Raw genomic sequence first — 21,725 nt, 5'->3', positions numbered from 1 at the left:
GTTTTGTTTGTGGCGGGCTCCTTTTTCAGCTTCGGAACTACCAATGAAAAATTTTCCCTGAATTTCAAGCTTTGCTGAAAGTTAATCTGCCATGTTTTGCTTTGTGTCAAAATTTGCAATTTGCTGAATCACATTGGAGTCAATGGGAAGCCCAATTCACATACGTTTTGCTTAGTATACTCTCTGCTACACACATGCCCTACAGTGCCCTACTCCTCCTACAGTTTTACACTCTCCACACTTCTTCGCCCTATAGCGGAGTAGGTTTTATAGATAACAAGTTGTCTAATTCCTGGCAATGTCATTCTGTGGCTACTAAAGCAAATAAAGTGCGGTCTTGGATTAAAAAAGGACATTGACTCAAGGGATGAAAACATAATTTTGCCCCTTTATAGGCCCCTGGTAAGGCCTCGCTTTGAGTATGCAGTGCAATTTTGGGCTCCAGTCCTTAAGAAGGATATTAATGAGCTGGAGAGAGTGCAGAGACTGCAACTAAACGGGTAAAGGTTGAGGTTGTTTTCTCTGGAAAAGAGGCACTGTACAGGTACATTAGAGGGGGAGTTTAGATTAGAGGAATGTAACTTTTATATGAAGCAGCGTAAGTGGTTTTTCACGGTGAGGGCAGTGAGGTTGGGGAATGCCCTTCCTAGTGATGTTGTAATGGCAGATTCTGTTAATGCCTATAAGAAGGGCCTGGATGAGTTCTTGAACAAGCATAGTATCAAAGGCTATTGTGATACTAATATCTACAGTTAGTATTGATGTTGGTATATATGGTTATGTATGCAAGTGTATAGATAGGTCAGTATGGGATTATGTATGTGAGTGGATAGACAGGTCAGTATGGGTCTGTATGTGAGTGTATAGATAGGTCAGTATGTGTCTGTATGTGAGTGTATAGATAGGTCAGTATGGGTCTGTATGTGAGTGTATAGATAGGTCAGTATGGGTCTGTATGTGAGTGTATAGATAGGTCAGTATGGGTCTGTATGTGAGTGGATAGATAGGTCAGTATGGGTCTGTATGTGGGTGGATAGATAGGTCAGTATGGGTCTGTATGTGAGTGGATAGATAGGTCAGTATGGGTCTGTATGTGAGTGTATAGATAGGTCAGTATGGGTCTGTATGTGAGTGGATAGATAGGTCAGTATGGGTCTGTATGTGAGTGGATAGATAGGTCAGTATGGGTCTGTATGTGGGTGAATAGATAGGTCAGTATGGGTCTGTATGTGGGTGAATAGATAGGTCAGTATGGGTCTGTATGTGAGTGGATAGATAGGTCAGTGTGGGTCTGTATGTGAGTGGATAGATAGGTCAGTATGGGTCTGTATGTGGGTGGATAGATAGGTCAGTATGGGTCTGTATGTGGGTGGATAGATAGGTCAGTGTGGGTCTGTATGTGAGTGTATAGATAGGTCAGTGTGGGTCTGTATGTGAGTGCATAGATAGGTCAGTATGGCTCTGTATATTAGTATTTACAAGATGGGGAGCTCTTTAATCATTACTGCTATTGAGATGCTTAACCTTTATGCTGGTGCGGTAAGTACAGTAAAATTTAAGTACATTTAAAATAACACTAGCACTGCTCACTGGGTCATTAGATTGTAAATATAGTGGAATCAGCAGCTTAATTAGGCAACAAAATGGAACCCACCGCTCTCAGTTGGGGGTCCTGGTGCCCCGAACCTGTAGCCCAAGGGGAAATCCATAATCAAATAAGGTCACGCACACCAAAGCTCCTTCCTGAGGTGGAGCAGTCTGAAAATATAGAATAAAAGTTAAGTTTATAGGTCAATAAGCTATAAAATTGCTTTATTTCATTCTAGCTCTCCTTATTGCAAGTTTGGAGGTTCTAACAAGCCAATCAGGTGATCCCTGGGATCTCTGAAAGCACAGATGTAAGTATGATCCACATACTGTTCCTTAGTGGCAGTGTTGTGCCCATGGGCAAGCCCTGTATCGTTTGCCATGACAAGGTTTGGATCCAGTCTCTTTGGATCCAGTGTGGCGTTAAAGCACCCAAGCCTACTGGATGGAAACAGACATCATAGAGATATGAAATACCCATTTTATATGATGCAGCTGTGCTAGAACCTTGTCATAGCAAACGATACAGGGCTTGCCCATGGGCACAACACTGCCACTAAGTAATACGACACCGTTCTGAGTCTCTTTGCAAAAATTGAGTATATTTATGTATAGTTTTGCCTAAGATCAAGGGAATGAATTAGAATGTATTGCTGGGGAGCAATATGTAACAGGCTGGGGAGCCTTGGTAAATAAAGGACTGTTACAACTACTCGGGGGGGGGGGATTATATTCCAATGACTTAAATATGCTATGAGAACCAAGAATCTTTTTGAACCTTACGTGTTTGTGTTAGAAAGAACACTCTGATCTTGGCATGGGCCCTGTTTCTTTAGTTATTTGGGGCTGTTTCGTTTTCTGTGGAATGAAGAAGAGACATAAAAGTGTCATTGCATATGCTTCGGCCAACCCCAATATCATAGTCAGATAAATGATCAGTTTTACTTTCAAATGTCATGTCACAGAGAAGAGCAGCTAGCAGACTAAACCCCATACCTGCCAATTGTGCCATTTTCCCTGGTTACTGTATTAGAGTTGTAGGTGACTTGATCGCCCTCTGGTGGCCAAAATTAAACTGGAATTGTGGATAATCTCTGGGTAAAAAACTCAGCACATTGCACCAACAGTAGCTCATTGCACTTGTGCAAGTCACTTACCCCTCATGTCTGGAACTTCTGTACCAGCCCTACGGGCCACAGCGGCCCTTTATCAGTGATGGTCTGTGCCCCCAAAGCTGCCCCTAGTGGCTCCCCATCCACTCCTCTGTTAATTCATTGCACATACTCTGTGCTGCTATCGCTTACTTGCACTTAGGAACCTACTCACAATATACTGAATATAGAGAAAAATGTACCCCTATTGTAAAATATAAAGATACTTGACCAGCCCAGCAGGTAAATCACCAGGTAGAGCTGGGGTCAGAATTACAAATGTATAAATTAATAATACCCTACAAATCCTTCCCTTTCTGCTAAAGGACTAGGCCTTATAAGTACAGACCCGTCTATTCTCCGTCTATTTGCCCAAACTTCCCATTTCCCTGCCCTGTGACATCATAGCCCCACCCCATGTTACACCCCACCCACTCCCCAGCCAAAAGGCCAGAGGCCTAACTACAGAGGCAGCAGGCAGGGGGGCAGTAAGGCCCTAAATTAATAAACATTTTCAATATGTTTTGGTAAAATTGGGGCTCTAAATTGCATTTGCTGTGGGGCCCAGTACTTACTGTAGAAGGCAAAAGGCTGAGTGCTTTTATAACTTTTATATATACGTTAAATCACTAAGCATGGACTGTAACTAATGACATTGCTATGTGCCATTGTTAAGGATATCATTTACAGAATGTTCATGCCTTTTATATAAAATATACAATATAAAATGTACAAAGGCTGCTTAGTAACTAATTAACATTGCAGGGCAGGGTATAATCCAGTGTAGTCTGCATCAGACTAATCACCAATAGCATCAGCTGCTATAGTGAATATACCCTAATGTTTTGATGACAGACAAGCTAACTATCAGAAGAAAGGGACTTGCTATGGACAAGTGTGAAGGCCTGGATCATTACTGTGCTGAACCTCTAGGTTGGTACGGTAGATTCAGTTAATAAAAAACATCTTTTTTAGCCATATTTCTTTTTTTATTTTTTAGACTTATAGACTTTTCTTGTCCTCCTTTAAAGGATAAGTAAGTCTTCTACTTTAAAATCACATAATATTACTATAAGCAGCCCCCAGCATAACATACCTTTCTTTCTGCATGCAGAATTATTTTGTTTGTCTATTACAAGCAGCTGAACGGCAGCTCTTTTACCAACTTCCTTGTCTAGCATGAAGCTCCACCCCTTTTTGCATTCTAAGCCCTCCTTCTCTTTCCAACTCAAAGAGGTTCCAACTGGGCATGCTCACTGCCTCTGCTCTAATTAAAGCCAATCGAGCATGGGCAGTATGCGCCTCTTTGAAGTTTTCATAGTTGGAGAGAGAAGGAGGGCTTAGAAAAAAAAGGGGGCATGCTGAATAATGAAGTCAGTAAAAGAGTTGTAGTTGAACTGGTTGTAATAGAGAAACAAAATAAATCTGTTCAGAAAGTCTGCTCAGTATATAGAATAATGGATGCGCTAGCTCGTACGGCTTCTGCTTCTTCTGCGGTTCCTAGTGTGGCGGTGACAGGCCCTTTAATAAGGTTGCACCCTGTAAGTATTGACGTCACACGTACACACGGGGCGCAACCTTATAAAAGGGCATGACGCCGCCGCACAAGGAGCCGCATATGGAGCAGAAGCCGCTGAAGAAGGAGGAGCGTCTATGGGGGGTACGGTGTATGGGGGGCACTGTGTATGGGGGCAATTGGGGGTACTGTCTATGGGGGTCATTGGGGGCACTGTGTATGGGGGGGCAAAACTGGTACATAGTTATAACTCACTTATAACTGACTGCTTTCTCTCTATATTTGTATTTTATATGGAGGAGTTGCTATATTGTTTTCCTTAGGTAGTACAGTATGAGGGTATAGCACATTTGCGTCTGATCCCACCATTTCCACTATATAAAAGGAGTATTTTTTTAAACAAATGGGGTGTGGCAATTGGGGCGTGGTCACAAAAGTGGGCATGGTCAACGAAAATTACCATTTGTCCTTCTTTTCATTTTTCAAATGTTGGGAGGTATGCTGTTCTGCAACTATACAGTATGCCCTTAAGTACACGTGGATACCGGCCTCTTGGAAAAGCCATTGTAAGCCGTGATAACTAATGCTGTCAGGGGTTGGGCCCCCTCGCTTTTCCCCATTGTGGTGAGATGAACTTGCAGATCATATACCTGTTCCGCAGGATCTGTGGGTAAATCTTATGCAGGGACACATTAGCGCACTACCGCCGGGGGTTCCAATCCGCTGGAAGCAACGTTTGTATTCACTGACGCTGGAGAGAAGTATTAGGTAAATAAGTAACTTGCATAGGAACTGGGTATTTATATGGCACAGATCTATTTCAACTGATGTGAACGGAGCCCTTCTGTCACAAACAGGAAGTTGATGCACTGTGTTATATCTATGACGTACCGCCACCAAAGGGTTAATGCATATCAACATGAACATAATGGGATATCCCAATGTAACCCCTATTTGCCTGTGAGACCAGGCAGCGCCAGCTAGATTGGCTGTAGAGCGCGGGGTACATAGGACTCTACACACCAGATGGGCTTTCTCTATGTGGAAATATCCTTGGGGAGTAGTGCAACTACAACTCTCTGTGTGCAGAGTAAACGGCGCCAGAAGGGTTTTTTTGTGCTAAACCAGAACGTGTTTATTGCCCACAGGGTTATAGCAATACTCACACAGAGGGGATATCAGGCAATTGCAAAACAAGCAGAAAAATATAGTGTCCACCCGTATAGCCCACCTCAGCCGAGGGTGGGGAAGGGAAGGCCCACCAACCTGCGGAGAGTAGCCTGGCCCAGTATCTGTATCCTCAGGGTGTCCCTTAGCAACCAAGGATCCCTCACAGCCGACTATGGAGAGAAAGTGCTGCTATAGATTCTCCTGATACTCACTCCCCCTCACTCACGGGCCCCTGTCCCCCACTTCACTAGAGCGAGATGCAGCCTGTAGGGTATAATGGCTACTGGGGCCCTGCTGGTCTCACAGGAACTCCCACACATGCAGCCAAAGAGGGAGCCCCACCCCTTTACCCAGCACTGTATCAGAGTGCCAAGGGAGGGGTCTCCCTGTTAGCCAATAAGGCGCAGATGCTAATGGCACACTAGATACATGGGCCTCTGCCCAGCAACAGGAAGCTATAGGGAATGGTAGGGCTTAAAGCCATAGGGAAGTATTAACCTTATGGGTCCCTACACCAATATATCTAATTATCACTTCATTTGTGGCCCTAAACATCCCAGCTCAGTGTTGGAATCACTTATATCACTTATTGAATGTGTAAGTGAGGGGCCGCTCCGCTATTGGCTATTGTATGTTGGGTTTATGGGTTGGGGGTTATTAATCACGCTGGCAGAATGGCACAATACAGGATATCATTTCATGTTATATTTATCTATGTTATTGCATTAGAGGCAAACAAATCCCTTATTTAATTGATTAATAACTGCACAGTACCTTCATTCATTCACTAAATAACCGCCCCCTATCCCCCCCGCACGCAGTGCCTACATTCAGTTTGCTCTGAGCAGGGGCCATCGCAAATTATCAAGCAGAAAATTAGGCTGGCCTGTCATATAAACTGAAGCTACAGGGCTGATTATAAAATCCTGATGCTAATTGCACCGGTTTCAAAGCTGCCATGTAATGTGAATGAATTACTAATCAGACATATTGTGACATTAATATTCTATATATACAGTATAGTGTGACATTTATATTCTATATATACAGTATAGTGTGCCATTTATATTCTATATATACAGTATAGTGTGACATTTATATTCTATATATACAGTATAGTGTGCCATTTATACTCTATATATACAATATAGTGTGCCATTTATACTCTATATATACAGTATAGTGTGGCATTTATACTCTATATATACAGTATAGTGTGCCATTTATATTCTATATATACAGTATAGTGTGACATTTATATTCTATATATACAGTATAGTGTGCCATTTATATTCTATATATACAGTACAGTGTGACATTTATATTCTATATATACAGTATAGTGTGACATTTATACTCTATATATACAGTATAGTGTGCCATTTATATTCTATATATACAGTATAGTGTGACATTTATACTCTATATATACAGTATAGTGTGACATTTATATTCTATATATACAGTATAGTGTGACATTTATATTCTATATATACAGTATAGTGTGACATTTATATTCTATATATACAGTATAGTGGGACATTTATATTCTATATATACAGTAAAGTGTGAGTGGGCCCCTAAGCTCAGGTAAGTGACAGCAGCACAGAGTATGGGCAGGGAATCAGCAGAAAAGAAGATGGGGGGCTACTGGGGCATCTTTGGGGGCACAGATCTTCCCTGCTAAAGGGCTGTGGGTGCCTTGGGCTGGTACAGAAGCACAAAACATAATGAGCAGCATTTCTAGCCAATTAGTTAGGTTTAAGTTCTCCTTGAAGCTTAAACTACTTGTACACTTAGCAATACTGATCAAGAGGTAAGGCAGTTTCCAGAATCTGTTGTAAGAGAAGCCCTGGGAAACAAGTGGATGCAGTGTATATTTCCCCCAGATTCCTGTCATACGTGGGGTAACTTCAGCAAGTGTCAGTTTTGCAAAGGTAAAAATAAAGTGTTTATTTTACTATTGTTCTGCTTGAGGGAAAGCTGGTTTACAGAGTCACTGGGGCCAATGGACAAAAGTGGCTGAATACTCCATTCCAGTAGGCTGCTCCAGGTGACTTGGGTTCCCAGACAGGTAGCTGCGAGGTGATTGGGCTGCCACTGTGCAGGGGTTGGCTCCCTGAGAGAGAGAACCTTAGTAAGAGCAAGAGCTGCTGTTTTGGGTGATCTTACATCCCTGTAAGTCTGAAAACTTATTTGTGCATATGGCTTTGTAAGGGACCTGGGGTAGTGAGGGAAAAAGATCTGTGTATTAGTAACAGCCGGACAGGCTTAGGATTTGTTGTTTTCTGTATTTCTTTTTTTTTTTTCTATTTTGTTTAGTATCTCTCCTTCGAAAAGCCTTAAATAAACTCACCAAAGACCAGTTATATTGAATTGTACTGTCTGTGCCCCTGCTTTGAAGTGTTTGAATGTGCACCCAAGGGTTTTTCCCCAGTGACTACCTGAAACCCTTACACTGCACATAATTATAGTATATAAATGACTGAATGTGAATGATCTATTTAATTTCCTAAATCAGGGTTGTCTGTAGCAAACACTTTAAAAATGAGAAGCTTTTGGCAAATCACTGATTTTATTTGAAAAACAGAAGCAAACAATTAGTAATTAATATCATTATGACCAGTGGGGTCCATAGAAGATGTCTTAAACCTTTGCCGATTCCAAGTTCCACTCTCACGTTGGCCAATCACTGTTTGGAAAGCTGGATTCATGCCATGACCAACTAGAACCCTCCCGTGTGGTTAAATGTAGGTTATTATTGCATTCTCTTTGTGTAGCTGCTGAAGGATTATTGCCATACTAAAATAACAAAGCATTGCATACTGATTTTGTTTGGCAAATACAATATGGAGATCCAGCTCATGTTATTTTGCCTATTTCTTTCTCCCATATATGGACTGTATTCCTTTCACATCATCTTGGGGTAGACGAAAGTTTCCGGTGTTCCAATAGCGATAGGTTGGATACATCAAAGCGTTTGGATCACGAGAATGACCCAAACCCAGCGAATGACCAAATTCATGTGCGGCAACAAGAAACAAATTATATTCTGTAAAAAAATACAAGTCATGTTAAAATATGTGGCTAATGACTTTATTATAATAATATGATTTTGAATTATAGGAAGAAAAGCAAAGGATCCTGGAGGAAACCTACACAAACACAAGGGAACAAGCAAATTCCCCACTTGTGCCTGTCCCCTAACTTGTGCATCAGTAAGACCAGCAAGTTAGGGAGCGGCAGAAGCTGTAGGCTGCAATGGGGCAGAAGCTGTAGGCTGCAATGGGGCACAAGCTGTAGGCTGCAATGGGGCACAAGCTGGAGGCTGCAATGGGGCAGAAGCTGTAGGCTGCAATGGGACAGAAGCTGTAGGCTGCAATGGGGCACAAGCTGTAGGCTGCAATGGGGCACAAGCTGGAGGCTGCAATGGGGCAGAAGCTGTAGGCTGCAACGGGGCAGAAGCTGTAGGCTGCAATGGGGCACAAGCTGTAGGCTGCAACGGGGCAGAAGCTGTAGGCTGCAACGGGGCAGAAGCTGTAGGCTGCAATGGGGCACAAGCTGTAGGCTGCAATGGGGCACAAGCTGGAGGCTGCAATGGGGCAGAAGCTGGAGGCTGCAATGGGGCAGAAGCTGTAGGCTGCAATGGGGCACAAGCTGGAGGCTGCAATGGGGCAGAAGCTGTAGGCTGCAATGGGACAGAAGCTGTAGGCTGCAATGGGGCAGAAGCTGTAGGCTGCAATGGGAAAGAAGCTGTAGGCTGCAATGGGACAGAAGCTGTAGGCTGCAATGGGGCAGAAGCTGTAGGCTGCTATGGGACAGAAGCTGTAGGCTGCAATGGGGCAGAAGCTGTAGGCTGCAATGGGACAGAAGCTGTAGGCTGCAATGGGGCAGAAGCTGTAGGCTGCAATGGGACAGAAGCTGTAGGCTGCAATGGGGCAGAAGCTGTAGGCTGCAATGGGGCAGAAGCTGTAGGCTGCAATGGGACAGAAGCTGTAGGCTGCAATGGGGCAGAAGCTGTAGGCTGCAATGGGGCACAAGCTGTAGGCTGCAATGGGGCACAAGCTGTAGGCTGCAATGGGGCACTTATTGAATGTGTAAGTGAGGGGCCGCTCCGCTATTGGCTATTGTATGTTGGGTTTATGGGTTGGGGGTTATTAATCACGCTGGCAGAATGGCACAATACAGGATATCATTTCATGTTATATTTATCTATGTTATTGCATTAGAGGCAAACAAATCCCTTATTTAATTGATTAATAACTGCACAGCACCTTCATTCATTCACCGCCCCCAATCTGCGCCCCCCTATCCCCCCCGCACGCAGTGCCTACATTCAGTTTGCTCTGAGCAGGGGCCATCGCAAATTATCAAGCAGAAAATTAGGCTGGCCTGTCATATAAACTGAAGCTACAGGGCTGATTATAAAATCCTGATGCTAATTGCACCGGTTTCAAAGCTGCCATGTAATGTGAATGAATTACTAATCAGACATATTGTGACATTAATATTCTATATATACAGTATAGTGTGACATTTATATTCTATATATACAGTATAGTGTGACATTTATATTCTATATATACAGTATAGTGTGACATTTATACTCTATATATACAATATAGTGTGCCATTTATACTCTATATATACAGTATAGTGTGGCATTTATACTCTATATATACAGTATAGTGTGCCATTTATATTCTATATATACAGTATAGTGTGACATTTATATTCTATATATACAGTATAGTGTGCCATTTATATTCTATATATACAGTACAGTGTGACATTTATATTCTATATATACAGTATAGTGTGACATTTATACTCTATATATACAGTATAGTGTGCCATTTATATTCTATATATACAGTATAGTGTGACATTTATACTCTATATATACAGTATAGTGTGACATTTATATTCTATATATACAGTATAGTGTGACATTTATATTCTATATATACAGTATAGTGTGACATTTATATTCTATATATACAGTATAGTGGGACATTTATATTCTATATATACAGTATAGTGTGAGTGGGCCCCTAAGCTCAGGTAAGTGACAGCAGCACAGAGTATGGGCAGGGAATCAGCAGAAAAGAAGATGGGGGGCTACTGGGGCATCTTTGGGGGCACAGATCTTCCCTGCTAAAGGGCTGTGGGTGCCTTGGGCTGGTACAGAAGCACAAAACATAATGAGCAGCATTTCTAGCCAATTAGTTAGGTTTAAGTTCTCCTTGAAGCTTAAACTACTTGTACACTTAGCAATACTGATCAAGAGGTAAGGCAGTTTCCAGAATCTGTTGTAAGAGAAGCCCTGGGAAACAAGTGGATGCAGTGTATATTTCCCCCAGATTCCTGTCATACGTGGGGTAACTTCAGCAAGTGTCAGTTTTGCAAAGGTAAAAATAAAGTGTTTATTTTACTATTGTTCTGCTTGAGGGAAAGCTGGTTTACAGAGTCACTGGGGCCAATGGACAAAAGTGGCTGAATACTCCATTCCAGTAGGCTGCTCCAGGTGACTTGGGTTCCCAGACAGGTAGCTGCGAGGTGATTGGGCTGCCACTGTGCAGGGGTTGGCTCCCTGAGAGAGAGAACCTTAGTAAGAGCAAGAGCTGCTGTTTTGGGTGATCTTACATCCCTGTAAGTCTGAAAACTTATTTGTGCATATGGCTTTGTAAGGGACCTGGGGTAGTGAGGGAAAAAGATCTGTGTATTAGTAACAGCCGGACAGGCTTAGGATTTGTTGTTTTCTGTATTTCTTTTTTTTTTTCTATTTTGTTTAGTATCTCTCCTTCGAAAAGCCTTAAATAAACTCACCAAAGACCAGTTATATTGAATTGTACTGTCTGTGCCCCTGCTTTGAAGTGTTTGAATGTGCACCCAAGGGTTTTTCCCCAGTGACTACCTGAAACCCTTACACTGCACATAATTATAGTATATAAATGACTGAATGTGAATGATCTATTTAATTTCCTAAATCAGGGTTGTCTGTAGCAAACACTTTAAAAATGAGAAGCTTTTGGCAAATCACTGATTTTATTTGAAAAACAGAAGCAAACAATTAGTAATTAATATCATTATGACCAGTGGGGTCCATAGAAGATGTCTTAAACCTTTGCCGATTCCAAGGTCCACTCTCACGTTGGCCAATCACTGTTTGGAAAGCTGGATTCATGCCATGACCAACTAGAACCCTCCCGTGTGGTTAAATGTAGGTTATTATTGCATTCTCTTTGTGTAGCTGCTGAAGGATTATTGCCATACTAAAATAACAAAGCATTGCATACTGATTTTGTTTGGCAAATACAATATGGAGATCCAGCTCATGTTATTTTGCCTATTTCTTTCTCCCATATATGGACTGTATTCCTTTCACATCATCTTGGGGTAGACGAAAGTTTCCGGTGTTCCAATAGCGATAGGTTGGATACATCAAAGCGTTTGGATCACGAGAATGACCCAAACCCAGCGAATGACCAAATTCATGTGCGGCAACAAGAAACAAATTATATTCTGTAAAAAAATACAAGTCATGTTAAAATATGTGGCTAATGACTTTATTATAATAATATGATTTTGAATTATAGGAAGAAAAGCAAAGGATCCTGGAGGAAACCTACACAAACACAAGGGAACAAGCAAATTCCCCACTTGTGCCTGTCCCCTAACTTGTGCATCAGTAAGACCAGCAAGTTAGGGAGCGGCAGAAGCTGTAGGCTGCAATGGGGCAGAAGCTGTAGGCTGCAATGGGGCACAAGCTGTAGGCTGCAATGGGGCACAAGCTGGAGGCTGCAATGGGGCAGAAGCTGTAGGCTGCAATGGGACAGAAGCTGTAGGCTGCAATGGGGCACAAGCTGTAGGCTGCAATGGGGCACAAGCTGTAGGCTGCAATGGGGCACAAGCTGTAGGCTGCAATGGGGCACAAGCTGTAGGCTGCAATGGGGCACAAGCTGGAGGCTGCAATGGGGCAGAAGCTGTAGGCTGCAATGGGACAGAAGCTGTAGGCTGCAATGGGGCACAAGCTGTAGGCTGCAATGGGGCACAAGCTATAGGCTGCAACGGGGCAGAAGCTGTAGGCTGCAATGGGGCACAAGCTGTAGGCTGCAACGGGGCAGAAGCTGTAGGCTGCAACGGGGCAGAAGCTGTAGGCTGCAATGGGGCACAAGCTGTAGGCTGCAACGGGGCAGAAGCTGTAGGCTGCAATGGGGCACAAGCTGTAGGCTGCAACGGGGCAGAAGCTGTAGGCTGCAATGGGGCACAAGCTGTAGGCTGCAATGGGGCACAAGCTGTAGGCTGCAATGGGGCACAAGCTGTAGGCTGCAATGGGGCACAAGCTGGAGGCTGCAATGGGGCAGAAGCTGTAGGCTGCAATGGGGCAGAAGCTGTAGGCTGCAATGGGGCACAAGCTGGAGGCTGCAATGGGGCAGAAGCTGTAGGCTGCAATGGGACAGAAGCTGTAGGCTGCAATGGGGCAGAAGCTGTAGGCTGCAATGGGAAAGAAGCTGTAGGCTGCAATGGGACAGAAGCTGTAGGCTGCAATGGGGCAGAAGCTGTAGGCTGCTATGGGACAGAAGCTGTAGGCTGCAATGGGGCAGAAGCTGTAGGCTGCAATGGGACAGAAGCTGTAGGCTGCAATGGGGCAGAAGCTGTAGGCTGCAATGGGACAGAAGCTGTAGGCTGCAATGGGGCAGAAGCTGTAGGCTGCAATGGGGCAGAAGCTGTAGGCTGCAATGGGACAGAAGCTGTAGGCTGCAATGGGGCAGAAGCTGTAGGCTGCAATGGGGCACAAGCTGTAGGCTGCAATGGGGCACAAGCTGTAGGCTGCAATGGGGCACAAGCTGTAGGCTGCAATGGGGCACAAGCTGTAGGCTGCAATGGGGCAGAAGCTGTAGGCTGCAATGGGACAGAAGCTGTAGGCTGCAATGGGGCACAAGCTGTAGGCTGCAATGGGGCACAAGCTGTAGGCTGCAATGGGGCACAAGCTGTAGGCTGCAATGGGGCACAAGCTGTATGCTGCAATGGGACAGAAGCTGTAGGCTGCAATGGGACAGAAGCTGTAGGCTGCAATGGGGCACAAGCTGTAGGCTGCAATGGGACAGAAGCTGTAGGCTGCAATGGGGCACAAGCTGTATGCTGCAATGGGACAGAAGCTGTAGGCTGCAATGGGGCACAAGCTGTATGCTGCAATGGGACAGAAGCTGTAGGCTGCAATGGGACAGAAGCTGTAGGCTGCAATGGGGCAGAAGCTGTAGGCTGCAATGGGACAGAAGCTGTAGGCTGCAATGGGGCAGAAGCTGTAGGCTGCAATGGGGCACAAGCTGTAGGCTGCAATGGGACAGAAGCTGTAGGCTGCAATGGGGCACAAGCTGTAGGCTGCAATGGGACAGAAGCTGTAGGCTGCAATGGGACAGAAGCTGTATGCTGCAATGGGGCACAAGCTGTAGGCTGCAATGGGGCACAAGCTGTAGGCTGCAATGGGGCCCTGTCTTTACCACTAAGGGGCTCCTTAGTAGGGATGCCCCGAATCCCGGATTCGGTTCGGGATTTGGGCCAATTCCAGCCTTTTTTTGAAGGATTCGGTTTCGGAAGAATCCACGGTCCCGGGCCAATCGAATCCGGATCCTAATTAGCATAAATTCACATATGCTAATTAGCATTTGGAAGTTAAATGGTAGGGGGAAAATCGTTTTCGCTGCATGTGGTAATTTTTAACCCTTCACATATTAGCATATGCTAATTAGGATTCGGTTCAGGATTCGGCAGGGTGGGTTAAGAGGTTTGGACAAACCTAAAAAAGTGGGTTCGGTGCATCCCTACTCCTTCTGCCTGGAGGATACTCAGGGTTGGACTGGGGGGGTGCAGGGCCCACCATGGCTGCCGCCCCAGGGGCCCTGCAGGTGCCCCCGCCGTCTGCGCCTCCCCCCCTAACCCCTCCCCGCTGAACCTCCCTAACCCCCCACAGGGTCCCCCACCTGACATCCTCCCCTGAGCGTGCATAAGTTTAACGCGTCAGGGGAGAACCAGTTGGCCGGGGGAGAGCCGGCAAGGGTCGGGTCTGGCCGCTGGGGCCCACCGGGTTTTTTCCCAGTGGCCCAGTCTGACCCTGAGGATACTTAATGTGTAACTTTAGAATAACATATGTTGCATGTATAGAAAAAGAAATACCTGCTGCACTATTTGTCCACTTTTCATCCTCATCAAAATGAGCATCCCCACCTATTCCATTTCCTGGAGCAAATGCATGAGCCAAAACACCATGGGGGCCATCAAAAGGGTCAAAATCTCCATGTGCTTAAAAAGAAAATCAACAAAACAGAATGAATGGCTCATAATACTTTACATTATGACTAAAGTAAAGCTTTGTACTTACAGGCAAATATTTAAATGATGTGGAATCTTGGTAAATCTTTATTAAGTCATTATTGGTCATTAATGCACACACCTGCAGGGTAGGGCAGGCAGAGTATGGCACACACAGGCAGGGTAGGGCAGGCAGAGTATTGCACACACAGGCAGCATAGGGCAAGCAGAGTATGGCACACACAGACAGCATAGGGCAGGCAGAGTATGGCACACACAGGCAGCATAGGGCAGGCAGAGTATGGCACACACAGGCAGCATAGGGCAGGCAGAGTATGGCACACACAGGCAGCAGAGGGCAGGCAGAGTATGGCACACACAGGCAGCATAGGACAGGCAGAGTATGGCACACACAGGCAGGGTAGGGCAGGGAGAGTATGGCACACACAGGCAGCATAGGGCAAGCAGAGTATGGCACACACAGACAGCATAGGACAGGCAGAGTATGGCACACACAGGCAGCAGAGGGCAGGCAGGGTATGGCACACACAGGCAGCATAGGGCAGGCAGAGTATGGCACACACAGGCAGCATAGGGCAGGCAGAGTATGGCACACACAGGCAGCATAGGGCAGGCAGAGTATGGCACACACAGGCAGCATAGGGCAGGCAGAGTATGGCACACACAGGCAGCATAGGGCAGGCAGAGTATGGCACACACAGGCAGCATAGGGCAGGCAGAGTTTGGCACACACAGGCAGCATAAGGAAGGCAGGGTATGGCACACACAGGCAGCATAGGGCAGGCAGAGTATGGCACGCACAGGCAGCTAAGGGCAGGCAGAGTTTGGCAAACACAGGCAGCTAAGGGCAGGCAGAGTATGGAACACAGTGGCAGCATAGTGCAGAGTATGGCACACACAGGCAGCATAGGGCAGGCAGAGTACTGCCCATGTGTGCCAAAATATACCTGCCCAATGCTGCCTGTGTGTGCCATACTCTGCCTGCCCTATGCTACGATCTGATAAAGGCGCACACACCAGACATGTAATACTGAGTTCAACAGAAGTCAATGGATGTGATTTCTTAGTATCTGTGTAACATATTCCTTGTACGCAGTCAGTCTAGTTCCATTGCACAGATATTATTAGCACTCCTAAAGAGTAAAACTTACAGCGTTTTGCAAATTTGATCATGATATCTGCTGTTCCCGAAGTTAGTTTTCTGAAGGTCAGTGGGGCAACATCACTCCACAGCTTGAATGCCCTTTGTATCGCTTCATCTACCTTTTGGCGAGGGAGATCAGGGGTGTAATTCTGAATTCTTAAGGAGAAAAAAATAACGTTTTGATTTTTTATTCTGTTTTTTAAACATATTTGTGATTGAAAATTTTTGGTGACCAGAGTTGCCTTAATGGGACTCCCACAAAAAGGACAGCACGGACAGCTTTAATGTGATGCTTACCACAAATGAATGAATCAGCAAGAATTTGTAGCAGAGAATCACATGAAAATCTCCAGTGCTATATTTCTTATGTGATGAAAAACTATACAATTTGGGCAAGACCAGAATGCCATAAAACTTTTAATGCCATAGGCTTTCAGCACTCCATAGTGATAAGGACTACTTCCCATGGCTTCTACTCCCCGACTGGGAGATGATGGTGCCTAAGATTATTTTCTCCATTAACTGATTCTCAGGATTTAGAGAACCTCATTTTTTTCTAGTTCAAATGGAAAATGTCACTTTACCATTAACTGTTTTTATTTTTTCATATGGCATTTGCTATATCTAGGCTGTGGTTTGTGAATCCTTCATCTTGTGATGTTGCCAGGGTTGGACTGGGGGGTGCAGGGCCCACCGGGCCTTGTGCTTCAGGGGCCCCTGCACCCCCAATGGCCCCTGTCGCCTTCAGACTTCCCCCCCGCAGGGGCCCCCACCACCTGTCTGACCCCACTCCCCGAATGCGTGTACCTGCAGCGTGTCGGGGAGGGAGACCGGCGGATCGGTGGAGGTCCCTGCGGGCATCGGGTCTGGGCCACCAGGGCCCATCAGGACTGGGGCCCACCAAGTTTTTTCCCGGTGGCCCAGTCCGACCCTGGATGTTGATCTGCTTAGAACTGTCCAAATAAAATCAGATGACTCTTACGTTATTTCATTTTCTCACAAAATAATCTTTTAGCTGACAGCCAGACCACTAAAAAAACAACTGACAATTTAAATTCAATATATGAGCAGTTTAAACACTGGATTATAACAGGATATATATATATATATATATATGATGGATTCTAAATATTTGGGGGACCTTTTTTATTGTGAATTGTTCTGAGAACAAATAAGTTAAGAAACAAATAAGTAAGAAAAATAAGTTCTCTGTGAGTTTATCATGACTACATGTATGAATCTAACCTGTATGTCAGTTTGGTGTTTTTCCATCGTGGATTTCCAGGGAACTTGCTGTATTCTGACACATCGGGCATTCCACATCGAGGAGCCTTCATCATAGCCAGAGTATCTCTGTCCAGCTTCCCCGAAACTGTCATTCTGAAGAACTTTTGCATTTCTTTGATTTTCTCCACAAATACGTTTGCCTTTAGTTTTGGGTTCATCGGATAGAACTTTCCTAAATAATCCTAAGCAATCAAAAGACATAGATTGACAGAGTATACATTATTATCATCATCAGCATTCAGGGCGCAATATGCAAAAAAACATGGCGGATTGCCCTGAACTTCATAAATGACCCGTAATATATTCTTCATTTTTACTAACATTAATGGTATAAATGCACAAAGAAAAGGTGGAACATGAGGTAATGCATAACGCTACATAATGCTACAAAGGTTCTAGAATTTATGTAAGTAGAGGGTCTACTCGTCCAAGCCAATTACATTTACTTTTATTCCTCCTTATCATGCACATCCCAGTATGACACAAAGGCATTATGATGGTGTACCTCAGCAAACTTGTAGTCTGATTGGCTGATGACATCCTCACTTTGGGGTGTTGGCATTGCAGTGCTGTAGGAAAGAGAACAGAAAACGAAGAACATTACTTGTAGCATGGTAGCGAGATATTGAGTCAGTTGCCGCTGCTGAAGTCTCCAATGTTGGAGCCACTGAAATCCTCAGTATTTATAACGGGCTGTGAATGGTGCATTATCTGTAACTAACTCAACCCTCCAACCAATTACATTTCTCCTTTTTATAAAATGACCTCATTTTTAGTGGGGCCAAACATTTATAACAGATAAGATTATTGTATCTCTGGAACGATGATGGATTTAGATAAATTATAGTTGGACAGGTCATGGGAATATTGTTTTCTAATTCTGAATTTTCTTTGATAATACAGTAAATCAGGAATGGTGGAGTTCTTCAATTTAGAGAAGACTTTTGTACTTTCTCACTTTTGAGTTTGTCCTGTTTAGTTCCTACAAAGCTTGCAATTTACTTTTCAGGGGGGAAAACTGCACAATGTCCCCTTCCTCTACCCGTTGGGTTACTCAGACTAAACCTTTCATGTGATGATGCCCCTAATGGGTGTTTAAAAGGGACAATGGCAGATGCAGAAGTGATACGAGGCACTACTACTATTCAGCTGAGACAATAAATCCCCAGTATCTGCAATACATAACCCCCCACAAACTTCACAAACAAAACTATAAGTGTCTTTACGAGATCTCCCGCAGTTGCCCAAAGTTTCCTCTGAAGACAACTTCGGGCAACTGTGGGAAATCGCAGCGACACGTATGCCATCCCACCGGCAATTTACATTCTAGCCGGTGGGATGGCATCGGAGGTTTGTTGCAGCACGACTAATCTCCCCGTGTGTCACTGGCCTAAAACACCATGGGGAGGAGAAGACCCTTGACAGCTCCAGTATTCCCCAGTGTCAGTGGGTGCAATTGTGCCCCATTCATTAGAAACAGTAGAACTAACACATTGGCAACCACGTAGAAATGCAGGAACATGTTTGGCATGTACTTTGTGGTATAGTGCATTTCTAAATGAGCCCTTATGAATGAAAGTACCAAGTGTCACTAGCATAATCTAAAAGTGGCCATACAGAGGCTGATCCTATTTGACCAATTGGCACGCAGGCTAAACAGACAGATTTTGTACCAGTGATCATTCATGATATGGCCAATCTTTCATTAATCAGCTCCTTTAGGCTAACAGTCTGAATAATCAGAACAGCAGGGGGTAAAGATAATGAGATGTGTCTCCTCCTCCTTCACCCTACCTGACTGATCAAACCAAGTGGTACCAAGGTTGGGTTTTGTTCACCCAAAATACCTGCACCAAAATGTTTACAAAATGTAATTGGTATGGCCAGCTTAATGCGCACAACCCCTCAGATATACCTATATGTCTCTGTGTATTTCCTTCTTCATCACTCTATAATTGTGCATCACATCAGGTACCTATTAATCTCAATATGTTATATAACCTGGGAACTGTATATTATGCATGTAAACACAAACTGTTTTGTTTGTCACCAGAAGAACTAAAACATTTATTGATTTTTACGTCTAAACGAAAAATATCCCACAACCAACGTTGGCACAGGATAGAGTTTCCTCAATAAAAGGTGAGTGAAGCTTTGGAGGAGCTAAAGTCCAATCGATTAATTATAAATAATTAAAATCTAATCATAAAATCAGCATAATACGTTTGTAAAGATCAATGATGGGAATTCAGACTGTTCTGACAATGCCCATATTTTGGTGGAAATAAATAAATGAATGGAATTTGTGTTCCTACAGATGCCTGTAATGTACAATGTACAGTAGTATAGGTATAGGGTCCTTTATCCGGAAACCCATTATGCAGAAAGTTCCGAATTATGGAAAGGCCATCTCCCATAGACTCTATTATAAGCAAATAATTTTAATTTTTAAAAATGATTTCCTTTTTTTCTATAATAATAAAACAGAACCTGTACTTGATCCCAACTAAGATATAATTACCCCTTATTGGGGCAGAACAGCCCTATTGGGTTTATTTAATGGTTAAATGATTCCCTTTTCTCTGTAATAATAAAACAGTACCTGTACTTGATCCCAACTAAGATATAATTACCCCTTATTGGGGGCAGAACAGTCCTATTGGGTTTATTTCATGTTTAAATGATTCCCTTTTCTCTGTAATAATAAAACAGTACCTGTACTTGATCCCGACTAAGATATAATTACCCCTTATTGGGGGCAGAACAGCCCTATTGGGTTTATTTCATGTTTAAATGATTCCCTTTTCTCTGTAATAATAAAACAGTACCTGTACTTGATCCCGACTAAGATATAATTACCCCTTATTGGGGGCAGAACAGCCCTATTGGGGTTATTTAATGGTTAAATGATTCACTTTTCTCTGTAATAATAAAACAGTACCTGTACTTGATCCCAACTAAGATATAATTACCCCTTATTGGGGGCAGAACAGCCCTATTGGGGTTATTTAATGGTTAAATGATTCCCTTTTCTCTGTAATAATAATACAGTACCTGTACTTGATCCCAACTAAGATATAATTACCCCTTACTGGGGGCAGAACAGCCCTATTGGGGTTATTTAATGGTTAAATGATTCCCTTTTCTCTGTAATAATAAAAGAGTACCTGTACTTGATCCCAACTAAGATATAATTACCCCTTATTGGGGGGCAGAACAATCCAATTGGGTTTAATTAAAGTTTTATTAATGTCTTGATGGATTTAAGTTATAGAGATCCAAATTACGGAAAGATCCCTTATCCGGAAAACCCCAGGTCCTGAGCATTCTGGATAACAGGTCCCATACTTGTATATCCAAGCTGCCTGCTTTAAATGGAACTACATAAGTAGTCTGTGACCCCACAAATGTGGTTGAGGTATTACTGTAGGTATTAATAAATGGGGATGATGTGGAAATATCTGAGAGCTTTAACAGAGATAAAGGAACAGCCTAGGATTTCTCTTGGCAAAGGTCTTAGTAAAAGAAAAAACTATATAAGAGACAGTATTTAGTAGAATGAAGTCTAAAGCAACTACAGTAGACATTTTGAGTTTTCTTGAAAACGTTTACCACTCATCAGGAGAATGATGAGCCTCTGACTAAGAGCTCAATGCACAGGTGCTCAATATGAGAGGACAACTGGAGAAGCCACTCAGACGAATGGGGCAACATTTTCAAGGAAACGCAGAAAGTCCAGTTGCTTTACACATAATTCTACTAGATACTGTACATGACCTGGATGAATGAGAATCTTCATAGACATGTAAAGAGACATTGATTCAAGGCAGAGAGGCAGAAGAATGATGAGCCTATGACTAAGTGCTCAATGCGTAAGGTGATAGAGATGTTGTTGCAATAAAGTTTTTTTTTATTTTTCTTCTTATTTTTCTGTGATATGCATGCTTTTTAAGCGCCCGACTCCATCTTTGCGTTGATCTATAAGGATTTCCACTCCCTTTGTCAAGGGTCTGGGACTGAATTTAGTTATTTATTGCAAATGATTTTTTTCTACTTGAATATACTGTGGGATACATGTTATTGTGCTTCTTAGACAGGAGAATGATCCCATAAATATTAAAGGGTGACCTCCAATACCCTTTAAAATTCATAAAAGGCTGAGAGGCTTGCAAATGTGAGAGCCATTTAACACAAGAAGAACATATGCTCATAAGTAGTAATTTGTTGAAATCTCACCCGTGGTATAGATGGGCCCAGGTGCTCATGCCCCAGACCTTCAGCTTAAGGGAGCCATCATGGGAAATCCACAGTATTGAAAAGAGGCAGGCACTCCGGTTTTAATTGAAGAAATAAGTAGCAGTAGCTCAGGAAAAATGGAGTAAAATCACAAAAAGTTTATTGTACTAACACATGATGCTAAATGTGAGAGCCACCCAAGGAAACATTTATTTCTGTTCCAGAAAGCATGGATTTTAAGTTGCCTATTCGGCATATTTGCCTTGAAATAAACAAAATGAACAGTATTTTAAAGTATTTA

General features: G+C 43.4%; 1 protein-coding gene across 1 annotated transcript; it reads right to left on the bottom strand.

Annotated features, from left to right (window-relative positions):
* Positions 1-11,418: 11,418 nt before the first annotated feature.
* On the bottom strand, positions 11,419-17,837 carry LOC100489108 (collagenase 3). Its single transcript, XM_031896373.1, has 5 exons — positions 17,694-17,837; positions 17,147-17,370; positions 15,909-16,057; positions 14,602-14,727; positions 11,419-11,949 (listed from the first exon to the last, which is right to left on the bottom strand). The coding sequence occupies exons 1-5, from the start codon at positions 17,799-17,801 to the stop codon at positions 11,774-11,776; spliced, it is 783 nt and encodes a 260-aa protein (XP_031752233.1). The 5' UTR covers positions 17,802-17,837; the 3' UTR covers positions 11,419-11,773.
* Positions 17,838-21,725: the final 3,888 nt, after the last annotated feature.

Source organism: Xenopus tropicalis, chromosome 2 (assembly GCF_000004195.4).
Source record: "Xenopus tropicalis strain Nigerian chromosome 2, UCB_Xtro_10.0, whole genome shotgun sequence".
Lineage (NCBI taxonomy): Eukaryota > Metazoa > Chordata > Amphibia > Anura > Pipidae > Xenopus > Xenopus tropicalis.
The sequence above is the reverse complement of the archived record's forward strand: the minus strand, read 5'-3'. Positions and strand labels throughout refer to the sequence as shown.